We start from the raw sequence: 16,599 nt of genomic DNA, 5'->3' as shown, positions 1-16,599 counted from the left end.
AAGACAATGAAGAAAATCACGATGACAACAGTGTTGGAAATCATTTGGGTCTCTGTTTGCACTCATCTATATTTGATATTAAAACAGAGATAGATGAAAGAAGTTCAACAATAGATCACAACATCACTTGCCGTTGAAGCTGTGCTCTTTTATGTCTTTGATTCTCATCTTTACTTTATGTCGTATCATTGTTGGAGAGAGCTTTAAGCCCTCAGGACCAAGTTCTGGTTGAGATGGATCCGTTCTTAACCACATGTTAAGCTATTCAGATGCTTGTGATCAAGCAACAGCCCCGAAGAATCCATTCATCATATTTTTATGATCATTATTTTGGGGCATTTATTGCCTTTATATGAGCAGCTGGGGAATCACAGCCAAGGGCCGCTGGTCGGTATCGAACCCGGTCACTGGCCGAGGTCTCTCAGTCTTTATTGATAGTAGATAAACATTAGGGGAGATACGGGGGGCTGACATCGGTCCCTGGGTGGAATCACACTTGGGATACTTCCATAACACTATATGGTGTGTGTCTCAACCACTAGGCCACCAGTACCCAATTAATAATGTGTTTTAAATAAGAATTCCGTAGTGGTTTTGCAAATTTCCATAATCATGACCATTAAATCTGTCATCACCCACACCGCCATCAGATTTGTGTCACCACTGCCAGACCAGAAGTGATTTCAAAAATGTATGTTCTAATTCATTGTTTTGTTTTTCATGTCATTTCTTTTCAGTATTAAGTTCCACCTCATGGCAAAAAAATTTTTTTAAAAATATGGCACAGCTTTGACATTTGCACCATATTTCAGTGTCCAAACGACAAAATAAGAATGACACATCCACGTGCAGATGCACATGTGCATGCGCTCACACACACTTGGGCAGCAGCTGTGCACAGAGCACCATAAATCTCTCATGCGGAAAGGCTGACAAATCAGTTTCATGGAGGAAAGTAACACGACTCTCTTTGACATTCTCCTCAAAGCACCAGGTGTTCATGTATGTGATCCTTGCCTCTGAGCCAGGTGTGTGTGCATGTGTGCGTGTGTGCGTGTGTGTGAGATCTCTGGTGGTCAGAAAGCTTATTTGTGTTGAGTTCACTGAAGGCCAGTGCTAGCAGGAGAGTGCGACCATATGCTTCTCATTACAAGTAAGTGCCTGCCTCGTCCAGGAGGAACAAGAGCCCTCAGAAGCAGGGAGAAAGACTGGCAAACACAGATCAGTCAGGATAATTAGCCAGCCTCCGTCCTCCCTGCAAATAATTCGGCAAAAAATGTGGTTTAAAAGAAGAATACTTTAAAAAGAAAAGTCGTAGTTTTGGTCAATTTTACAGTCCACCTGTAACACCGAACTCACGACTCGCTTCTCCTTTTGTCTCTTATCTTTCACTACCTGTGTGTGTGTGTGTGTGTGTTTGTGTGTGTGTGTTATAACCCTCAGACATCCGCGTCAACTACTGCTACACCAAGTTTGAAAATGGCCGCTGCCTGGCCCCAAAGCCTCAGAACACCTCGAAGGCAGAGTGCTGCTGCACTGGGATGCCGGGTCAAGGCTGGGGAGATCCCTGTGAAATCTGTCCCGCCAAGGGAGAGGGTACGTACGCCTCCTGTCACATGTACCGGGGTCTGTTCAATGTCACTTGTGGCATCGAATGCGCCAGATCGTAACACAGCATGTGTGTGTCCACATGTGTGTGTGATTGGATATATTTTATGGTCAACGGAACAATTTATGTGATCTCGGGGAGATCTTAATGCAAGCCAGATCCAATCGGACTTGACGGTCAATGCATCCATAATCAGATGACAAAAGTCGCATCGAAAAGACAAGTCCAACCACGTTCATGGACACACATGCAGGGAGCAGAATATCTTGCACAAACCTATTGAATGCTGTTCATGACTTTTCACATCTCATGGTTCCAGAGGGTTATCCTATTCTCTGCCCCATTGTGGGATATCAACGTGGGCCAGACGACCACCCAAAAGGTATGTGTGTCATTATCATTCACTGTCCTGAATCCCTGTTCAAGTTGTGGCACGCGATTCATTTGGTGTTGAGGTTTTTATTTTCTTGTAGATATTGATGAATGCCTCAATGACCCCTGCATCAATGGCCAGTGCATCAACATAGATGGCTCGTTCCGCTGTGAATGTCCGATGGGATACAGCCTGGACGTTAGTCGAGTCAAGTGTGAAGGCCAGTTTTCCTAAGTTTCTCTCTTACCCTCATCTCGCTCCTCTCTCTGCCTCTATCCTACTCTCATGGATGTATTTTACCTGTTAAATGTTTCGCAACACTAACATGCTTTTTTTTTTTAAAAAACTTTCTGGAATACAGACACTAACGAGTGTGCCATTGGCAATCCCTGCGGCAACGGCACGTGCACGAATGTCATCGGTGGCTTCGAGTGTGCGTGTGATGACGGCTTTGAGCCTGGGTCAATGATGACCTGCGAAGGTACGCGAAGTCACGTCTCGCCTCCGCCATGCCTCTGCCGCCCTGTGCTACTCCCCGTAACGCGTTGCCTTCTGTTCCCTGTCCAGACATCAATGAGTGCTCCCAGAATCCTTTACTGTGTGCCTTCCGCTGCATCAACGTGCTGGGCTCGTACGAGTGCAAGTGCCCCACGGGCTACGTGCTGCGCGACGACAAGAGGATGTGTAAAGGTACTGCAGCCGGATGACTCAACTCACACACCCTGCTTTGTTAGTCATGGTCCATTTACTGGAAAGTGTTGGTAGAAAACAAACCGAGTGCCTCATGGAGACATGGTGGCCCCGTCCATGAGGTTACGCAACACACTATCTCTGCGAGATCCTAAAGAGTTCTCCCTCTCGGACAAACTTAAAACCGAGTCACTGTTTACGCCTCCGCCCTCTCAGATCGCTCGGGCAAACCATGGCAACGCTTGTATTTGGAGGGAAGCGCTGAGACAGGAGGAACTTGTCAGCGTCTATAGCGTCACTGTTTACATTCGAGCTCCAAACAGACCCACTACACGCCTGTTAGCACGACGGAGCGCAGCGTTTCATTGGGTGGTTACATTAAACTCTTGAGTGCTGCCGTTTCTATGAGCGTCTGTGTTGCATCACCGATGTGCCGCACACGCATTCGCACACATATATCTGCCTTCTTGCTTTGGCATCCGCTTACTCCGAGCACACTGTTTGTTTTACAGACCAGAACGAGTGTGAGGACGGTATAGATGACTGCGCCAGCAGAGGCATGACCTGCAAAAACCTGATTGGTACATACATGTGCATCTGTGCCCCTGGTTACACACGGCAGCCAGGCGGAGACGGCTGCATGGGTAAGATGATCATAGCGTGTAATGAAGCATCACTCCTGTTTATGGCTTCCAATCTTGGCATGACATGAATCTGTTTTGACTCATGCACTTCAGTGTATCAATATACAAAGATCGTTGTGTATTCTGGATTTTGAAGTTGTTGACCTCCCACCATTTCCTGTCCTGGTAATTAGTGGGCTGCTCACGGTCATGACAGGGCCGTGAGCAGCCCACGGTCATGTCCAGCTTCAGTCAAAAATATCAGGGTTCACTCCTGATATATTGTTTAATATTTTCTTCTTACTAAAAATCCTGCCTTTATAAATAATACCTTGTTAGTTAAACCAGAAGAAACCAACGTGTTTAAATTGGTTAATCGCTTTATGTACGTAACTGTTCATAGCACAACAATATGAAATACACTACAGGAGTAAAGCTTGTGGTTATAAACTTATGTTTGTAGGTGAAACACTGGCCTAGATGTATGTTTAAGAAATACTGTGTGTTTCTTATATGTGGACTTCCTGGTTGAACTGCAACTTTAGCTTCATTAACTAAGTGTAACATATACCAGAAAGTCCTGTGTAACAAATGTTTGTCTGTCCACTGTTTATGTGCATGTGTGTCTCTGTGTCAGATATGAATGAGTGTACAGCCAAACCAGGTACCTGTAAGAATGGCCGTTGTGAGAACACAGTGGGAAGCTACCGCTGCAGATGTGACCAAGGCTTCGTCGCTAACCCCACGCAAACTGAATGTATCGGTACGTACATTGCTATCAATTTATGGCTCCTGCTCGCATCGTGTTCATTGTGCTCTAACTTTCCTTGTCCGAGTTCAGTGTCAGTTTGTAAGAGGATCTCTAATTTGACTTCCCCCCAGTTTGTTTGAAGACAGCTTGTTGGAAATGAGGTCGTAAAGTTGAACTCAAAAGATATACTTGTATTCATTGGCATCTCTGACTTGGATGGATGGTTCAGGCGTAAAAACAAACAAACAGTGCATCTCGTCGATTCCCTATATTAATTAATACATATATATCAGTTTGAATATCTGACATTATTATTATTTTAGTGTTGGACTTTAACATAGCCATGTGATGAGGTTTGGTTTTGTGATCTTTATATTTGGACAGAAATGTTTACTGCTATTGAATCCTGACTAACCAGGTGAAATAGAAAATGCTTTTTATCTCAATTAACCATTCCATGACACAAACATGCTTGTTATTGTCAAGATAGGAGAGCGGAAATCCTTTCAAAGCCTTCCTCCCTAATCTAAATATACTGTGTACTTCATGTGAGAAAACCACCAGGGAGATTTGGTAACCTCTGCGGCTCTATGGCTATCTTACTCCTTTCAGACAGCAGTGATAGAGGGGTGTGGGTTATCTATCAACGTCTGGTTCTCTGAGGCCAGCTTCTGTCTGGGTGGTTTGGTCATCTTTCCTCTGGCCCATCTCTGTGTTTGTCTGTCCTTCTTTTTCTCTCCCTCTCACGTTCTTTTCTCTGTCTCAACCACCCTCCAGATAACCGCGAAGGCTTCTGTTTCACCGAGGTTCTGACCACTCTGTGTCAGATGACTTCGAGTAACAGGAACTCGGTGACCAAGTCAGAGTGCTGCTGCGACGGAGGCCGAGGCTGGGGCACCAACTGCGAGCTGTGTCCACTGCCCGGGACCACCCAGTACAAGAAGATGTGTCCTCTTGGACCTGGGTACACCACTGATGGCAGAGGTATCTCACTGCTGAAGATTGGAGATGTTTGTCCATGATTTAGCCCAAAACAATAATCCACAACTACTTTACATGATTAGTTGTTAATTGGCCAGGCAACCTCTGGGTTCTATTCATTGCAGTAGCTCGCAGTAGAAAGCAAGACTCATTTTGAGAAGGTTTCTTGTTTTGCATGGAAGCCAAAGCATCCAAGATTTAAAACTCGCCTGCAGAAAGCGATGACAACAAGATTACTCACCATCATACAATGTTATCCTTTTTAGCATAGTATACACCTGTTGGTGCCAGTCTGTGTCAACAGGCTGTGTTCATTACCGTTATCTGGTCACATAAAATGAAGCAGAGACTTGTTAACGATCTTATTTCTACGAGTTAATATTCAATGTGCACTGAAACTATTGGAAACCATCCAGATACATTGCTATCTGTAAAGTACGACATCAATTTCAAAACTTTGGTAATTTGTCATCAGCGATATGTTCACATGAAACCACTGATATGGCGAGTGTCACAACAGCTGCTTATTGTTTGCGAACTGCGAAGCATATATTTTTACTTTGCCAGTTGGAATCAATAAATGTATGCTTGACGCGCGTATAACTAAATGCATTGAACAAAATATTAAAATCCAGTTCTTAGCTAACACACTGTTACACTGTGATCCCCACGCGGGCGTTTTATTGGTCATTCAGTTGCAGTTTATCAGGAACTGACATTTCTTGTCTCCGTCCAGATATCGACGAGTGTCGGGTGATGGGCAACTTGTGCAAAAATGGCCAGTGTCTCAACACTTTGGGCTCCTATACCTGCAACTGCAAGCCTGGCTACAGCACTGACATCAGCAGCACACTGTGTGTGGGTAAGGCCTGATTTCACCTCCAGCACTTAGACTTTATGGACTCTCTTCCCACCACACCTACCTCCCGTTCTCAGTCCTGTTGTCTAGTAAAGAGCCGAAACTACGTGGGTGGACTGCCCACACACTCCTCAGGAAAAATGCAGGCAGAGTCTGTCCGTCTCATCATCTCCCCTTATGGAATTTCTGGCTACAGGATCAAACTCTCTCTCTCTCTCTCTCTCCCTCACTGTCTCACCATCACCCTCTCCCTCTCTGTCTAGATGTGGATGAGTGCATACAGGCACCAAAGCCTTGTAATTTTATCTGTAAGAACACAGAGGGAGGCTACCTCTGTTCCTGCCCCCGCGGATACATCCTACAGGAAGATGGAAAGAGCTGCAGAGGTGACACACACACACACACACACACACACACCAAAACAGAACTCGACATAGTGGAAAGTAGCCCACATTAAGTCCAGTGCTGCTCAGATCACTTCAGTGGCGTGCGCTTGGAAAGAGGGCACTGCTCTTGGAGTGACCAGCAGCAGGTACTTGGCCGTGAGACACATGACTTGACTTTTTTTGTCCTGGTTCGAGCCACTGTAGCGCTGAGTGGGTCAGACCCCCTGCCAGGGATCTTCTCACTGTCCACAGACGCTCCACTTGAACCGGTGTGTCCATGCGCGTGTGTTTGTTCACGAACGTGTTCCCGACGTCAAAAGCCTGTGACAAAGTGCACCTGGCAGCGTCTTTGTTTATTGGGCTTGTTTGTGAGTCTAAACAAGTGTGCTCGTGGTGTCCAGTTTTTTTTAGGCCCTTCTTTCATTTTTATTTACCATAGCTTGAGTTCCCCCCGCTCTGCGGTGCCCCCCTCCGTGTTTCCGGTGTCTGGTTCATTCGCAGTTCATTTGTAGGTCAGTGACTGTAGAAGGACTGGAATTCGACTCACAGAAAATAGCAGCGCCCCAAACAGTAGTAGTGATCGAATACAGTATCTCAGATGAAGTGCGTAAACTACTGAGCAGTTTGACCTTTCCTGTGGAATTGCCAGGTGGTTTAATGTTGTACAACTCCTCTTTTTTCAGATCTGGATGAGTGTTCGACCAAACAGCATAACTGTCAGTTCTTATGCGTGAACACCATCGGCGGCTTCACCTGCAAGTGTCCTTCTGGCTTCACCCAGCATCACAGTGCCTGCATTGGTAAATGAACAAACGCACAATACGAGTCCAAAACGTTTCGTCAACAGAAATGCCCTTTATGCACTTTTCTGTTCATTCCCAGAAGAATTATTTTATAACATTTAAACTAATTCAGCCTCCACTCCCATGTTGTGTCAAATGCACACACAATAGGTTCTTTCACAGTATCCTTTCATATAGTATCTTCCTGCCAAGCTCATAAAAGACCCCTGAACCACCCTAACCTTGAGTTAATGGACTCCGGCTGATATCACACTGATCTTATTAGGCTGGACTAGTTTGGAGTCATGGCAGCTTAGCAATGCTTTGTTATGGAACTTTTGCAGCGGATCGCCATGACAACCACAATCTTCGTTTTTTTTGTTTTTTCGTTTTTCCAGACCATAAAACAGCTCGCATGACCTCACATCAAATTAGGGACAGGGAACCCTCAGTTTTGACAGGAATAACAGCCGACAAATGACACACAGTAGGTGTGGACGCTTTATTAATTTAAGAGTACGGAGGTTGGAGGAACATGGGTGTGACATAAAACACTTGTTCGAATCGTACCTCAGTAACTACTGCTGATGTGCTTTAGCGTCGGACACTAAACCCCAAACTCCTTCAGGGTGCTGATAGGCCAAAGAGACTGTCATTGATCTGAATACATTTCCAGACATGTTGTAAATTCTGAATGTTATACCCTCCTGTTCCTTCCAATGCATCTGCTCCTTGAAGCTGCTGCTGAAAAGAACGATGTGTCCTTTTCCAGGATTACAGTGCTGCTTCCTTTAAAGCACTACTTGTTTGAAATCCTTATTTGGATTGCCAGACAGGGCTACGAGCACTATGGCCACACCAGCAAACTAATATCTAAATCTGGATATGTAGGTGAGCAGACTGTGACTATTTGGATATTCAGTCATGAGAAGACTGTGAAAAGACCCAGTCTGACCTGAAACTTCTCCTCTTTCATTTGAGTTGCTAAACAGCTTAAACTGCCTCATTGGGTTCTGTTTCGCAGTCACAACAGCAAGAAATCATTGTGATGTTGGACAAAATAATCTTAACTCAACGCAAAAGTCGGTCAGTCGATTATTCCCAAAGTCAAGAATGAACTTTCACACGTATATGTGATTGTCTCCTCTGGTTTGAGATCAAATCACAAGATGAACGGTTGTATCTTCAACTCCTGCAGCCTGTGAGATCATGTATGCCACAAGCCCATCGTGGACCTGTCCTATTATTTTGGAACCAATGTCGACCCCGCCGTGATTTAGAAAATGACTCTCCGCATCCAAATCAGGGTTTTGATCAGCCTTCATATCAAGTTCCCGGCGTTACCTTTGTCTGAACCTTCCCTCCTTTCTCTGTAGACAACAATGAATGTGCAACAGACCCAAATCTGTGCGGCTCCAACGGTGCCTGCCAGAACACTCCGGGGAGCTTCAATTGCGACTGCCAGCGGGGATTCTCATTAGATCCCAACGGACAAGCCTGCGAAGGTCTGACAACGACTGATACCGACCTCAGTGTCAGCTGATTCATCACGGGGGAATCCAGGCTCTTACTGTAGTCGTGTTGTGTGGTTGTCCCTGACAGATACGGATGAGTGCGGCGGCAACCACAGGTGTCAGCACGGCTGTCAGAACCTGGTGGGTGGATACAGGTGCAGCTGTCCACAGGGCTACCTGCAGCACTACCAGTGGAATCAGTGTGTGGGTGAGCAATGCCGCCGTTCTGTTTTCATCATCAAATATAAAAATGATTTCCTTTTGGGGCAACCCAATGACTTGGTTGCCAAAGTGTATGTACCACGCAAAGCTAACCGTCCTTCACCTCTTTACTGCCGCTCTTGTGTGTTTTCCTTTTACCCTGGAAGTTCGACCCTTCCCTTTCTCTGTTAAGGTCATGAGAAAAGGTTATGTCATGCTCAAAAAGTTATTATAAATACCGTTATAAATATGGGTGATAAGAGAGTCCCTGAGAGGACGATGGAAATATCTCACTAAATGGACAAAGAGACCTAATGAAGTAGGGACAAAAAACAAATGAAAAAATGAGGATGGTGCAACACCAAACTCTAAATACTTTAAAGTAATCAGAAATAGTTCAAGCATACGCAAAGTAATTGTGTTGCACAGTGTGTGCGCCTCGGTGTAATGCCCCGAAATAAAGAGCTTTTGTGAGTTAAACATCTATTTTCGGTTTGAATCTCCCCACACATTTACAAAGTTCAAGGCACACTTTCCTCGTATTGTTTGTGTCCTTGAACTGGAATGACCTCCTGTTTGTTTACTTCCCGTCAACTTCCTGTGACCCAGATGAGAACGAGTGCATGAACAGCCAGATCTGCGGGGGAGCGTCGTGCCACAACACCCTGGGGAGCTTCCGCTGCCTCTGCCCCACCGGCTTCAACTACGAGCAGACGGGCGGCGGCTGCTCGGACGTCAACGAGTGCTCCACCAGCCACAACCCCTGCAAGTTTGGCTGCTCCAACACAGACGGGGGCTACCTCTGCGGATGCCCGACTGGGTACTTCCGCGCGGGACAAGGGTACGAGAGCCATGAATTAGCTGTGTGCGGACGCTCTCTGGAAGGGCTTTTCTTGTCGCCTGACGCCTTCGTCTTCCTTCCAGGCACTGCGTCACGGGTCTGGGCATCGCCAGTGGCGACTCCGACGCTGGACAGGGAGGGGAGGTGGATGATAATTCTCTGTCTCCCGAGGCCTGCTACGAATGTAAGATCAACGGCTATCCCAAGAAGGGACGCAAGCGCCGCAGCACCAACTCAACACGGGAGGACGCTCTGGAAGACATGCAGGTGATCCGTCTGTCTGTATGTCTGTCTGTGTGCCACGAAGCCAAACGCTGAGGACGCAAAGAGCCTGAAGTGATTAGAGTTTTTGAAGGGACTTAAACGTAAAATACAACTTGACCTTTAATTACACCGTGTTCCTTTCCCTCGCTTGATTAACGACAGAAAACGTTCTGTACTGTAGGACACACGTCTTATATCAACTGAATAGTTGCACCGTGTTTTTCTTTCTGCAGCTGACTGAGAAGGAGACGGTCAGCCTGGCCAGTGTCGACATCGAGGACACTCTGCAGTTCCACTTGAACATCAGCGACCTGAGCAACCGTGACCACATCCTGGAGTTCACCCCGGCCCTATCCACCCTCAGTGACCACGTGCGTTACAGCATCGACTACGGAAACGAAGAGGGCTACTTCAAGATCAACCAGAGAGAGGGCGTCAGCTTCCTGCATCTGAGCAAGAAGAAGGCCCTCCCCCCGGGGGCGTACGACCTTCAGATCAGCAGCATGCCCCTCTACAGGAAGAAGGAGTTGGCTGAGCTGGAGGACCGGCACGATAAAGACTACCTCACAGGACAGCTGGGAGACATACTGAAGATGAGGGTGCAGATCATCCTCCATTAACCGTCACAAGACTGAGACAGGCAGATGTTGCCGGCAGCTGCTAATCCAGTGTCAGGCTCACAATTTGCCAAAAAAAAAAAAAAAAGGCCCAACATCTCTGACTCTGGATCAGTGGTTAGGGGCAACTTCTACTTGCTCCAACAGGGAGAAGGGCTCACCACCAAAGAGACAAGAAAGGGGTGGGGGGGAGGGTGGGAAGGGGGTTGAGTGCGTCGTTTAATTGCCAAAGATGATTCTACATATCATAGATACAATTTCTGTGGAAAAAGCCAGCAGAACGAGGCAGTATGAAAGATTTCAGTCAAATGAAGAACATATTTGCCCCGACACACAACTTCAGCTGCGTGTGAAGCACTATTGAGAACGTGAGTGGCTTTTAATTGTAGGGTTTCATGTTGTATGTTGTATGATGATATGTGGAATCAGGTGCCACCATGAAGGGCACGAGGACTGCAGAAAGCTCTAAAGGCCGAGTTTTTTAGAACTGATGGAAGAAAAGGGCGAGTCGCAATAGTCTGCAATACATTCATTTCCTCCCCTCAGGTAAACAACTGAACAAACTTGGATACATGAAAGTAAACACATTTCTCCTTCCCCAGATGTTAATTTAATGGAGTGAAGATGAAATTATGAGAATGTTTAGGAGAGGAAAGGAACCCACTATGGACTATTGAGATGTAGCCATGTCCAAGCTTGAATGACTCCAACTGCATATTTAAACTATGCTTTTCCATCTTTCCTACTGACTAGAATAAATCATATTTACTGGTGCTAGCAACACAACCACATAGACTTCTGTATGCACTGTACTACTATACAAAACTCAGTAGTCAACAATACAATCTCATCGGTCATTCTGAAGATGTCATGTCTTTGCAACAGTAACAGCTAGCTGCATAGCCTGTCTGCTCTCTATACTACATGTAAATTGTGTTTATATTGTAATAATCGATGCCACTTTTAATCTATGAAGCATTTGTAAACTAGAGGAAGCCCCTGGAATAGAGGGGTTTGTAATGGTGCTTATAATGACCAACTACTTCCTTTGTAAACTGTTTATACAGCCACATCCACATCCACACACACACACACAGATGATGCCAAACCTGGGCCTTCATGATTATGCACTGAGGTCTTCATGGCCACACACTCACAAAATACAATCAGTGCTGCATTGCCACGGACCAGCCTGACACCAGTCTGTGTTCTCTGTTCACATCAGTGAGGGTTTAGTTGTAAATTCACAATAAAAACATTTTTGGTGTATATGTATTCATTGCTGTACCTTTCACTTCAACCAGTTTGAATTACCGGGATTAATGTGACGAAGTTAAATTGAAGATTGCTAACTTTGTGTTAGAAATCCCCTATCCTCAGGTCTCTGGATGATTTAGTTCGTAAAACTCATATTAGCCCAAATGGAAACTGTTTTTTACCAAAGAGGATGAAAAACATGTATTGTCCTGTACTGCCACCGTGTGGGCATTTGAAAGGTTTATTTTCCTCATTTCATTTTGGAGGGACAGGAGGTTCACACAGAAGTCAAACTGTGACACTCCCAGCAAAGACACCAAACTCTCCAACGTACAAAATAACAACTTTATTAACATCACTATATTTTCAACATGTACATCGCCAACAATATTTGGAGCTTTCAGTTGCGTCCAGTTGATCCAAAACCTCCAGCGCCACGCTGCGTCTCATCAAGAGTCTGAAAGAACAGCCATGCATTTATGGTTAAAATTAATCTGATGACCAACATGAAATGAAGCCAAACATCCGATGGAAAATCTGCCAATAATTCAAGAAGGATTTGAAACGGGTAAAGTACACTCAGTTGCCAGTTTTAGGCCATCCAATACAACCTTCCTGCAACAAATTCTACCTCCACGAAGGTGTTGAATGTTCACTTTTTGTTGAAACAGTTTTATAGCGATGTGGATTCAACATAAACATCACTTCACAGGATGCAGCTTGTGGTTCGGTTAAATTATATTGCATTACTGAGGTGTTATTTTGCCTGAAATAATAGAAAACACCTGTCAATGCAACAATAGAATTCCACAGCACCACAAACTACAGCCGCCAAGTGCTCGTTAAGTTGACACCTCTCGAATATGACGAACGAACACCGAACACCATGACCTTCAGGAGGGATTTGAGGCTCGACTGTTGTATTAAACTGCATTAGTTTTATCCAAGGATACCGAATAAACTGGAAACTGAGTATGGACACGTTACTGTTTTTGAGTTTTTCAACTTGCAGTTTACCTTTTGCTCCACCAGATCTGGGTAGCAGATCCTCTCACACACCAGCTGAGCAACTCTGTCACCTTTTTTCACTGGAAAGATGAGAACACAACAATTTGTAAATTGCATATATTTGTACCAAAGACCTTTTTATACCATCTATATCTATACACATGTGATATACATACAGATACAAATGTGGATTGTAAAATGTTTGACTTATTCAGTCCTACTGTTTAAACGTAGAGGTAAACAAATATTCCAGGTTCAAAATTATTATTATTATTAATGTGAGTGTTCGCCAGTTTTGTGTTCAACCAAATGTAGGGAAAAATGTAAACAGGCAGTTTCACCATCACAGGAGTAATGACCTCATTCATTCTGCTATACATACCAGACTTGTTTTTAGATTTGCAAGCAAACAGTTGAATTTGTTACCCCCATTTGAGAACTAGAGGTTATGTGAGAATTATTTTATGAATACATTTCACTTCCATTCAAAAAAATGCTTTACATTTTTTTAAAATACAAATTAAAAAATATAAATGTAGGTTTATAAAATGATATGTATTACATCTTTTTTTCAACAAAAAAAAAAAGTGTGGCGCTGGTTTGGGGGTACTTTCATCACCGAAAAAAGGTCGAGAACATGGTACGTTTAGGGTGTACGACACTGCAGCCTTACATCCCGATGCATTTCACAATGCATTTCATGTAGGGGATGCATTTCACTGACTCACCATCAAAAGAGTCCTTGCTGAAGTTGAAGAGCACAACTCCCACATTTCCTCTGTAATCTTCATCGACAACTCCAGCTGAAGAGAACATACAGATGCATTGAAAAAAATGAAGACCACCGGACGTGTCGAGGGTTTGAAACATCATCAGCTTGCATGGATTCTAATCACAAGTAGATCAAATATGCAAAGACTCACCACCAACATCAATGAAGTGTTTCACTGCCAGTCCAGACCTTGGTGCTGAGAATGACAAAAATGTAATCCTGACTTGAAGTCACACGCAGGGAAGCAAAACCTCAGCAGCATTTAGCCAAAGCAGGAAAAACATGTACTGCCAGAGTTGCACCGGTATATCAAACACTCACCTACTCTCCCATAGCAGCCGTGTGGGACTGCTATCTGGATGTCTGTCTTCACAATGACCTTATCCATGGGCCCAACGGAGTAGTCATATGCACTGTTTCAAATAGGAAAATGAAGGTGAGCCTGAAGCAACCTTTGTCGGAGTAGAAGCTCAATGTTCACACACATACGATGTGACTTTTACATTTGAATTTTTACAATATACACTTCACAGTTGTTGCTTTTTAAACGTATGGTCGCTGCTCACATCATCAGTAGACTTAAACATCATTCACCAACCTGTAGAGATCGTATCCCGCTGCTTTAGTCGAGCCTCTGGTAGGTGTTGTGGCATGCTCGGAGAGCTTCGCAAACCTGAGGACGGGTCTGTCTTGTGCAGGCTTCGTCTCCGTCCTTGTCCTCTTCAATGGAGAAATCGCAGACGCGTCTGTAACTTCTGTAGCTTCTAGGGAGGGCATGTTGGCAAAGTGTTCACAGGTAAGACCGACAGTACACTGACTAATGTATCCGTGAAGAAGACCAAGTACAACCGACTGCTGGAAGGCTCAAACACGTCTGCTCCCGTTCCTTGGCGGGTCCTGGTTATAAGAATTTGAATTTCCCGCGCTGAAGAGTTGCGCCAAATTGGCTCCTCCTCAAAGACTCGTAACTTTAAACTGATACTTCACCAGACGCCGTAAAACGTCGTAACAGCAACTCCAATATTTGATCAACGTTGCGACACAGCTGTTATAGAAAGCAATTGGGAGGGAAACAAAACTTTTTTGATCTAAAAATTTGGCGAGAAAGTAAGTCCGCTCTGTAACTATGGCAACTCTTTCGTCATCACGTTGCGCAGGAGTTCTCGCGAGAGTTACGAGCGTAATCGACCCGTAACCTCAAAGTATAATGCAGTGTTTGTGTTATAATGAGCCTCGCTTTACTTACGCGTCGCACCAGAATAAAGCAGAGCTGGTGCCGGTGGTGTCTACTCGAAAGAGCACCGCGGATAAATAGCGCAGCATACTGAAACCAAAGCGGGGTTGGTTACCAAACGCCAGCCTGGTTAGCATCGGGCTTGCCTTTGTTTAGGGGAAGCGTCTGAGTGTGAAATGTCCTTCCTAAGAGACGTGGAGCGACATCAAACATCGCAGCGCATTGTAGCTGAAAACCCCTGAGGCTCAGCAGCGCTCGTGTCATATTGATAGATAACGGCGTGGACAAGCTAACGGCTAACTCAGCTGATCGAGCTAGCCCACCACCTCCTTGGATTTTTCTGTCACGTAGCTCCTCCCCTCTTCCTGTCACGTAGCTCCTCCCACTTCCTCCTGTCACGCATCTGCGTGTATTGCGGCAAAGGTAAAAGGGATATCAAGGATAGTATGCTACCTCGCTTAATGTGTCTATGTCTAGATTTTCAGGGATAGGAAAATAGTTTATATTCCTAATTTATTATTTTATACGTTTTTCCTCTTCAAGCTGGACAACTTGAAACTCCAACTTATTTTACCCCCATGTTCATGCTTAATATGGAAAAATCAGCATGTCTTATCTTGAAAGAGGTTCAGATAAACAAAAGAATGGCAAAGGTGTAATATTTGTTTAGATGATTGTAATAATGAACAATACTTGAAAACACTTCTTTTTTAAAGTAGGTTGCAACTGTTACTTTTAAAGTGCATAGCGCAACCTGCAGTATCGGATCATGCGGCATGGCATTTTGTCTCTGGATTACTTTTAAATAAAGTAAAACAAACAAAAAAATAAAGAAAATCTTTACTTGATACATCCATATCTCCAAATATTATATAACTGCTTTCTTTACTCAACCTGCAGAATCCCTGCAAGGATTCATGAATGGATGGACTTTAGAAATAGCATTCACTCGTTTACTTGTTTCTGTAGTGCTGATTACTTTGTGTAGCCTACTTATACTATGTAGGGTATTTTTTTCAATCTATAATTTCCTTTTTTTTAAAGCTTCAGTGTTTATTTCAAGTTGCATCTGTTGTAGATAGAAACCCAAGACATGTAGTTAATCTTTTTTACATTCATATGTTTAGAGTTTTTTTTATGGTTCAATTCACAGGGTTTACTGCATGTGTAGATGTCTTGCTCAAACACAGAGTGATGGAGTACTTCCTAATGATCTGATAATATAGAAGAGAATCAATAACCAAAAGTCTGGAGTCCATTGCTGCCCCGTATAGTGGGAACACATCATCCTTGCCATACAGGATGTATGGATTCACATTCATGAGCATTTTTCTGTGGAAAAACAATATCTGACATTATCTCAATAAATCACCAATTAAATGACAGAAGTGAGAATGAGAGAAGATCACATTTGTATTAATCCTTTATGTCAAGTAATCAAATTATATAATTAAATAGCAAGATTTTGAAACATATACAGAAAAATTGTTTTTACATCTTTTTTTCTCTCATTTTCCTAAAACAAAAAGTTTGCTGTGATCATAACATTACACATATTTAAATATTTAAACAATAGCCTGTAAAATGTGGAACAGTTAAACAGCGTTGGTGTGTTTTACACCCAGTGAATGAATGTTTAAAAAAAACAAAAAAAATTAAACCATGGCTTAAAACAATGGACGCAATCATTTAGTTTTTGTTTTTTTTGCTCCAAAAATATCCAAATACATCTACTATATACATTTATGGTACAATCAGAGCCGCAGGCAACACAGTCACTCAGTGTAACCATTGAAAAGCAGCCTTGTGTCTCTGCCTGTGGGTTTGGCTTTGTTCT

At 43.9% G+C, this 16,599-nt stretch overlaps 2 protein-coding genes across 4 annotated transcripts in view; one reads left to right on the top strand and one right to left on the bottom strand.

Moving 5' to 3' along the window:
- The window catches only part of fbn1 (fibrillin 1), a 57,508-nt gene extending 46,840 nt beyond the window's left edge, over nt 1-10,668 (top strand). The window contains exons 51-66 of one of the 2 annotated variants that reach the window (XM_068570266.1): nt 1,444-1,596; nt 1,929-1,991; nt 2,083-2,202; nt 2,344-2,463; nt 2,550-2,672; nt 3,185-3,316; nt 3,933-4,058; nt 4,824-5,030; nt 5,764-5,889; nt 6,150-6,272; nt 6,956-7,072; nt 8,431-8,559; nt 8,657-8,776; nt 9,379-9,610; nt 9,694-9,877; nt 10,108-10,668. In XM_068570266.1, coding sequence (XP_068426367.1) covers nt 1,444-1,596; nt 1,929-1,991; nt 2,083-2,202; nt 2,344-2,463; nt 2,550-2,672; nt 3,185-3,316; nt 3,933-4,058; nt 4,824-5,030; nt 5,764-5,889; nt 6,150-6,272; nt 6,956-7,072; nt 8,431-8,559; nt 8,657-8,776; nt 9,379-9,610; nt 9,694-9,877; nt 10,108-10,494 — 2,462 coding nt within the window. In that variant the 3' untranslated portion in view covers nt 10,495-10,668. Of the gene's footprint in view, nt 1-1,443; nt 1,597-1,928; nt 1,992-2,064; nt 2,203-2,343; nt 2,464-2,549; nt 2,673-3,184; nt 3,317-3,932; nt 4,059-4,823; nt 5,031-5,763; nt 5,890-6,149; nt 6,273-6,955; nt 7,073-8,430; nt 8,560-8,656; nt 8,777-9,378; nt 9,611-9,693; nt 9,878-10,107 lie in introns of both variants that reach the window. The other variant, XM_068570183.1, reaches the window with a different exon arrangement.
- A 1,411-nt stretch (nt 10,669-12,079) lies between these two features.
- Nucleotides 12,080-15,122, bottom strand: dut (deoxyuridine triphosphatase). 2 transcript variants are annotated; one of them, XM_068573703.1, is made up of 7 exons: nt 14,909-15,122; nt 14,127-14,292; nt 13,850-13,941; nt 13,680-13,724; nt 13,485-13,559; nt 12,766-12,836; nt 12,080-12,205 (listed from the first exon to the last, which is right to left on the bottom strand). In XM_068573703.1, the coding sequence occupies exons 1-7, from the start codon at nt 15,024-15,026 to the stop codon at nt 12,149-12,151; spliced, it is 624 nt and encodes a 207-aa protein (XP_068429804.1). In that variant the 5' UTR covers nt 15,027-15,122; the 3' UTR covers nt 12,080-12,148. The 2 variants fall into 2 exon arrangements, with proteins under 2 accessions (XP_068429804.1, XP_068429794.1); XM_068573693.1 differs by lacking the exon at nt 14,909-15,122 and having other exon boundaries at nt 14,127-14,765.
- Nucleotides 15,123-16,599: the final 1,477 nt, after the last annotated feature.

The sequence above is a fragment of the Clinocottus analis genome, unplaced genomic scaffold (genome assembly GCF_023055335.1).
Source record: "Clinocottus analis isolate CAN_PGR_092001 unplaced genomic scaffold, fCliAna1.0.p SCAF_1, whole genome shotgun sequence".
Taxonomy (NCBI): Eukaryota; Metazoa; Chordata; class Actinopteri; order Perciformes; family Cottidae; genus Clinocottus; species Clinocottus analis.
The sequence above is the reverse complement of the archived record's forward strand: the minus strand, read 5'-3'. Positions and strand labels throughout refer to the sequence as shown.